The following is a 7,410-nucleotide window of genomic DNA, read 5'->3' as shown; positions in this document are numbered from 1 at the left end:
ACTTTTTTGGTTTTAATTGGGCATCATTTTTTAACTTTTAACAAGGGTATATGCGTAAATTTATACAAACTCACTTTTTCCATCCTTCCATTTTTCCACTTTCAACCAAACAAAAAGGAGGGAAATTAAAATCTTTTCTATCCTCCCATTTTTTTTCATCCCCCACTGTTTTTATCCTTCCACTTTTTCACTTTTCTAACCAAACGGACCCTTAAAGCGAAAGATTATAATTGGTATATAATAATAAAAAATAAAAATTACACTTTTCCCCCTTAACTATACTTCTTTTATATTTATCCTCTAAATTATGAAAATGCACACCTAAACCCTAAACTATGAAAATGCACATGTATCACCTAAATTATTACCCATGTAACATTTTATACCTCACTTCATTAATAATAGTTTATAAAAGTAAGTGTACATTCTCATAATTTAAAAACATAAAGTGTAATTTCTCCTAATAAAAATAATGTCTGAACCTTATTATTATTATTTTTTTTTAGAATCAAGTAATGTCTAAAGCATATTAGACTAATCATAATCTCTCACCAAATGAGGTTTTTTTTTTTTTTTGGTTGAGAACAAGTCATTGTTAGGTGTGTAACAAGTAACAACCATTTAATATCATTCACAGTAATTCGAAAACTATTTGAACATTAGTCATAGATTAATGTCCTTTACTCTGACAAACTTCTTAAGCACGTTACAGAAATATCATTTTATGTTTAGAAAGTTACAAGTCATGACTCAGAAGACGTGAGATATCTATTTATAGGAGAAAATACACTCTGTTACAAGTGTATATTTCTCTTCTCTCTTAGCTAACAGGACCCATCAACTTATGAGAGGAAGGAAGTATACACCCATGATAGATAGGGTTGATAAAACTCAAAGTCAGCACAAAAGACAACTTGGGTCCATCATGACTATGAACAAACGAAAAAAGGCAATTGGTTTTACTTGCAAAATCATTCGGATGGCCCAAAAATATTGGTTTGTGTGTTTTCGGTTGATAGGTTTCCACGACTGCCACGTTTATTATCCACTTTCAAATTTTGGACCAAACCTCCATGTCCCATGTGAAAACTCCTTCACTTCACCTATCACTTCCCACTTTAAAAGCCAGTAAGTATCTAATCTGATCCCTTTCTTTTGGTACTTGCAATCTTACTTCAATGGCATCGTTGTCTAGAATTGTTCTCAAGGACTGTAAGTTAGGGACATATGACGCTGTGTATAGACCAAGCTCTTCTTTTCCTGCTAGGAAGCTTCAAACTTATCTGGGTATGTATTATTTTTTTTGCTTGTTTACTACTGTTTGCTTCATTGTACTATTGCTTATTTGCTTGGGTGGCACATGGGTTTCCATTTTTTTTGATTTGTTGTTTGGAAAATTTGGCATTTTGGGGAGTGAAAATTGCCTTCTTTTGAGCTTTTCCGTTTGTTGTTAGTTGTGGCACTTAGTTGCTCTGAGTACCAACTAAAATTCTTGTTTTTGTTGTTTTAATGATTTGAGATTTTAGATGTAAGAGATTGGTTTCCTGTAGCTAAGAATGGAAGATGTTGCACAATTCGGAACAGGCCATGGAGTCCAATAGTTGCTCTTACACCCCCTTCTTTGATCGTTCAGACTTCAAGGTATCCATTAAAACCATGAGCGTGTTTGTGTGTGTGTGTGTTGGTGGGTTCAATCAAATTGATGCTTGCATCAAGGAAATGAGCATATACATGTTTAATGTAGCAATTACAAATGTATGATTAATATCGCATGCTGAAGTGGAAGAACCTAGTTAATCGATTTGGGAATCAAAATCTTATCTTTCTTCACTAAAAGTAAGATAGGGATAAGTTGTATTCTTGATGTATGCCAATCAAATGAAATTAAAATATCTAATCCTGGGAGAGCATCTTTTGTACTCTCTGGCTTTGTTGTTGCATCTGTGCATTCTTAATATTTTGTGATAATAATTTGTTAAATCCTACAATTAGGAACTCCCAAGTTTTATGCAAGGCTGCAACAAATGTATCTGGGGATTTTCCTAGTGGCACCCCTAGCGGAATGAGTCCATATGAGAGAGTAATTGAAACTTTGACAACTCTTTTTCCTGTGTGGGTATGTGTCACATTTCTTAAGCACAACTTCCTGTAGTGATGGCGTACTTTTGTTTATCAATTTTTTTGAGTATCATACTTTTCATATTTTATGTGCATTTTAAAGGTTTATTTCCTAAGGACTACTTTTAAATCCAAATCTACTTACCTGAACAGGTCATATTGGGCACCATTATTGGCATCTACAAGCCGGCTGCTGTAATATCATACCCTTTTTCTGCTGCTTTGGTGGATGAGAAATCAAGTGTTGGTTGATTAGCTGAATTTGGGTTCTTCCTACAGGTAACATGGTTGCAGACAGACCTTTTTACACTTGGCCTAGGTTTCCTCATGCTTTCAATGGGATTGACATTAACATTCGAGGATTTCAGACGTTGTATGCGGAATCCATGGACTGTAAGAATTAATTTGTTTACTTTGTCAATTTGATCTCTTTTTTGTTTCACCTGTGTAAGATTATTGTTTTAATGTTGCAGGTGGGTGTAGGATTTCTCGCACAATACCTGATTAAGCCCATGTTGGGTTTTGTCATTGCATTGGTACTAAAATTTATAGTATTTGATTTTTAGCTGCTCGTTCAGTTCTGTATGTTTTTGAAATTTGTCCTTCAGTTCCTTAAAATCATAATAACTAGACACAAAAACATTGCGTTTATCAAATTGAGTCCCTTTTATCCTGAGAAAAAGAAAATATCTTAGAGAGAAAAGGGGGCCCCTTCCAGGAGGGGGCATGTGGGACAGAGGTGAAGGATGTTGGATCACCTAAATTATCTTTCAGGTAGAAACTGTAACATATTTTGGATTGTGTAATCTGGAAAAACAACTCCTCCTAGTGTTATATGTATGAAAATAACCTTGGTAATTAACATTTATCTCTATGATTTTCAGACTCTAAAACTTTCTGCACCTCTTGCAACCGGTCTTATTTTGGTCTCATGCTGCCCAGGAGGTCAGGCATCAAATGTTGCAACATACATATCTAAGGGAAATGTGGCACTTTCAGTTCTCATGACAACGTAAGCTCAACTTGATCAAATGCTTTCTCAGCCTGAGCAGACTGGCAAGTTTTTGCTGCTCATGGGTTTTTTTGCTTATATTTTGTTGTACTCATTCACAACATTGGCTATAGTACTGAACATTTAAATATATCTATACTACTTGGTGTCGCTGAGTTGGAAAAACTCAAGATACTGGGACTGAGTATGGTTCTTTGCTTATTTATTAATTTAAACTCTTTTTCCTAGAAGTATGCTATAAATTTGTCTTCTGATATATTAAACTATTAAAGGTCTCAGCGCCATTTTTACTGAACTGTTTTGTTGATGAGCATTGATACAAGTGATCCAAGTGGATGTGTCAGCCCAACAAGTTTTTAAAAAATTCGGTATAGTTTCTTGTTTTTCTTTGGCAGAGTTTGGACATCTTGAACTTCAGTAAAAATTCTGAGTTATTTGTCTTCCTTAAAAGACATACTTGTAACTAAAATTTGTAATTTATTGAGTAATTTGTTATAAATCCTATAATATAATTTTCTGAGCACAAGAGACAAATTGGTACAGATGAAACTGGCTAGAGCTTGATTGTATGGATATACATGGCAGATCAAATTTAGACACAGCGTTTTAATTTATATCAGACAGTGCTTTTGGGAATAGGAAAAATAATGGCATGTCCCTTTACTAATAATGAAAAACACATTATTAAATAACTTTTGTTCCTAGCACGATGACTTCATCATACACATTTGTGACAGGGAAAAAATAAATTATATTGAGCACGCTTTTGAATGTGAAGGTTAAAACACATGGTGAAGGATATTCATGGTGGAAATCTCCAATATACTTCTTTAGTGCTCAATTTATATGGTTGTTACTTTAGCAGTATAACATTAAACAAGCAACAGTTACATAGGTGAATGGGTTGAAGTTATATTGTCATAAAGAAAAAAGTAATTTTGGCTTCCACCATAGTGAAATAATTTCTAGCACCAAGGAACATAGTCTCCTAATTCATATCGATGTTATTTATAGTGTATGAGAGTACTTTAAGTTCATAATCATTTTCGACTTTGTGTAGGTGTTCAAATATTGGAGCTATTATTATGACACCACTCCTCACTAAGCTTCTTGCTGGTCAGCTAGTTCCAGTTGATGCCGCGGTAAGTTCAGATGTAATTGATAATTACCTTAATAAATTTTCCTTGAATCTGTGTGATATATCCTTTATTTTCTTGGTCACATGGATATCTCTCCGGATTGCAAACTGCTGCTATTACTGTATGAGGCTGATGCAGAACCACCTTGTGGTTTCCAATTCTTATGGCCCTCTTTCATATTTGTTTGCTTTGCTATAAGATCCTACCAAACTGTATGCAATGTCCTTCCAAATAGCTGTTTGATGGACCTGTCCTTCTTAAAGATTATCAGTCATATTCATTATAAATTTTGAAAATATATGTAAATGAAACAAGGTTCACCGTCATCCTCAGCTGATCATTAATTTGTGAAGTATATAGGGCGGAAGCCATTTAAAGATATGTAGTCTCTATTTACTGCTTACTAACGGGTCTAAGAATTTCTTGTAATTACCCACATATAGAAATTTATCTTGGGTTTTGGTGTTCCTCAATCTTTGCAGGGTCTGGCAATCAGTACTTTTCAGGTTGTTTTAGTGCCAACAATAATTGGAGGTAACTAAAAGGTGTATAAAATTTTTATTCATTGAAATTAGTTGCATACAAAATTTGCAAATTTTCTAATACAGATTATAGAGGTTAATAAATCTGCACATATATAATTTAGTTTCTACTCTCTGTGGCAGTGTTGGCAAATGAATACTTCCCCAAATTCACTTCTAAAATAGTGACAGTGACACCTTTAATTGGAGTTATTCTCACCACCCTTCTTTGTGCCAGCCCTGTAAGTTCTCCAAATAATCAGGAAATGATTTATCATTTTTTACAGCTTTTGCATTACATTTCAGTATTCTGTTGATGATTACCTCACATGGAGGGAACTCACTTTGATATCTTATGACTTTTAAGATCGGGCTAGTTTCAGATGTCTTGAAAACTCAAGGAGCACAACTAGTACTGCCAGTGGCTATCCTCCATATTGCTGCATTTGCTCTTGGTTATTGGATTTCAAAAATATCATTTGGTGAATCCACTTCTCGTACTATATCTATAGAATGCGGGATGCAGGTCAATATCTTCTCCATGAGTCTTTTTGATCTTCACCATTAATACAATGATAGTCTATATGAAAATTTTCAGCAGTCATATTTTGTCCCCCCCCCCCAAAAAAAAAATTATATCAGAAATTAGAGTCTAGAAAAACAGAAAAAAAGAAAAAGGAAAAGGAATTATTTAACTAATTTTGATGCTTTGCCATGTTTTGGTGGGCGAGAATTGTTAAATTACTGATTGTCCCAAAAGCTTAAACTATTGGGATATGGTAAATTTAACCACATACTTCTAACAGGAATCTTTGCCTTGCTGCTAAAATGATTCTTAAACTAGAGATATGCATGTGCCAAATGTGAAGGTTCTTCATGTGCCTATGCAGGCTAAATTGGTGAATTGCTTAAATTAATTGTATCAGAAAAAAAGAATTGGGAAAAATGATTTCATTGATTAAGTTACAGAGTACATCATATATATACAACCATATAACAGAAATACCCACCAAAACTACAAACAGAAAAACAGAAACAAACTAACTACTTCTAACACGCGTGGCATGTATGATTACTAAAACAGAATATACATAAAGGTATACTACAAGTCGTTCTATCAACAAATAACTAAGACTAAGTCTAAGCTACTGTCCTTTTATTTCCTTCTTCATTATTTCACAGTTTCCAGGTTCTTCTTTATCTGCAAGTTCTTCTTCAGTCACTTTGTTTCTTTCATGAACTTGATAAATTGCTCAACATCAAATAATCTCAGACCAATAAAGAATAAGAATAGACGTATTGAAGAGCCTAAGTGCCCCATTTTATGTGTAAATCGCTGCATCCATAATGATGCTTAATGCTATATGCAGCCATCTAGAATCAATTCAAACGGTGCCTTAGGTTATGCTCATCTAGTGTTGTCTGCATGGAGTTTTTTTTTTTTTTTTTCCTTAATTTTTTTCATGGGTTTCCTGCTTCCCATCATGTGTGTTTGTGTGGAGAGAGAGAGAGAGAGAGAGAGTAGGAGGCACTAAAATCTTCAAATGATTGACTAAACATTACTTTGCTTGGAAGTTGCTAAAGAATGTTCTTAAGGTGCCTAAAGATAGTAGTTTTACAAGTGAAATTCCTATAACTAATTGAGTAGAATAAAACTCTCACAATGCCAACAAATCATATCACCAGCTTATGACTCATATGTTGCATAACTAGTAAGTACTACATAATACATGTGCATTATAATGCTATATATTCTTTCATTCGTATCTGCAGAGCTCTGCACTTGGGTTTTTGCTTGCCCAGAAGCATTTTACAAACCCCCTTGTTGCTGTCCCTTCTGCTGTTAGTGTTGTTTGCATGGCGGTAAGTGTCTTTCTTCCACTTGCTCAAACTTACTATTTTGAGTATTTTCATTCTCTGCAGACCCTTGGATTAGTATTCCTTTTTATGAATTTACTGCTGACAATCTTATTGATTCAAACATTCTCCTTTACAGCTTGGTGGCAGTGGTCTTGCAGTCTTTTGGAGGAACAGTCCAATACCTGTTGATGACAAGGATGACTTCAAGGAATGAGAAGTCTCAGGCCCTTTTTTCTTTTTTTTATGGGTATTGGCTTTTTCTAAATTTTGCTACTTTGAAGGGATATTTTTTCTGGTCTTCTTAATATAGGGTTCTTATTGAGCATACATTGTGACAACCTCATTTGGCAATTTCAGGGGACTTCGAATTTTTTTTTTTCCCGGTAGTTGTTTCTGGGTCTTAAAGCATTTACACTGAAATTCAGGAACTGGACATTTTTTGTTTCATTACAAAAAAGAATAGAAAATTTTATTCCTCCGAGTAACACAAATATATTTCCAGCTTCCTGTATGGTTCCATCATTTTTATTTGGAAATTGCAAATCTGAATAGGATAACGAAAGAGACTGAACAGAAAGCAATTCTTGAGCTCACAAATAAAAGTAATTTTTAATGGCATGGAGATTCTTGCATAAATCATGCTTCTCTGGCAAAATCCCGGTGTCCGGCAATGTGATTTATGTCACATTTGGATCCTCTCGTTCATGGAAATACCATGATTCATGTTGGCAATCCAAATCTGATGCATGTCATCCCAGTT

The 7,410-nt window shown here is 34.4% G+C and overlaps 1 protein-coding gene across 3 annotated transcripts; it reads left to right on the top strand.

The window, feature by feature from the left end:
- The first annotated feature begins 866 nt into the window (after nt 1-866).
- LOC126715296 (sodium/pyruvate cotransporter BASS2, chloroplastic) lies at nt 867-7,028 on the top strand. Of its 3 annotated transcripts, none has more exons than XM_050415836.1 (13): nt 867-1,287; nt 1,520-1,641; nt 1,993-2,116; nt 2,272-2,313; nt 2,398-2,511; nt 2,592-2,654; nt 3,003-3,130; nt 4,191-4,272; nt 4,752-4,803; nt 4,935-5,032; nt 5,158-5,316; nt 6,564-6,653; nt 6,787-7,028. In XM_050415836.1, the coding sequence occupies exons 1-13, from the start codon at nt 1,228-1,230 to the stop codon at nt 6,862-6,864; spliced, it is 1,212 nt and encodes a 403-aa protein (XP_050271793.1). In that variant the 5' UTR covers nt 867-1,227; the 3' UTR covers nt 6,865-7,028. The 3 variants fall into 3 exon arrangements, with proteins under 3 accessions (XP_050271793.1, XP_050271792.1, XP_050271795.1); XM_050415835.1 differs by having other exon boundaries at nt 871-1,287; nt 1,527-1,641; XM_050415838.1 differs by lacking the exons at nt 867-1,287; nt 1,993-2,116.
- The last annotated feature ends 382 nt before the right edge of the window (nt 7,029-7,410 follow it).

This window comes from Quercus robur, chromosome 2, assembly GCF_932294415.1.
Source record: "Quercus robur chromosome 2, dhQueRobu3.1, whole genome shotgun sequence".
Classification (NCBI taxonomy): Eukaryota; Viridiplantae; Streptophyta; class Magnoliopsida; order Fagales; family Fagaceae; genus Quercus; species Quercus robur.
The sequence above is the reverse complement of the archived record's forward strand: the minus strand, read 5'-3'. Positions and strand labels throughout refer to the sequence as shown.

Excerpts from the sequence above, each read along its gene's own strand:
- LOC126715296 (XM_050415835.1), top strand. The coding sequence starts at position 1,179 with ATGGCATCGTTGTCTAGAATTGTTCTCAAGGACTGTAAGTTAGGGACA. Across the intron at positions 1,642-1,992 it reads TTGATCGTTCAGACTTCAAG|GAACTCCCAAGTTTTATGCA; the intron begins GTATCCATTAAA and ends TCCTACAATTAG. Across the intron at positions 2,655-3,002 it reads TGGGTTTTGTCATTGCATTG|ACTCTAAAACTTTCTGCACC; the intron begins GTACTAAAATTT and ends TATGATTTTCAG.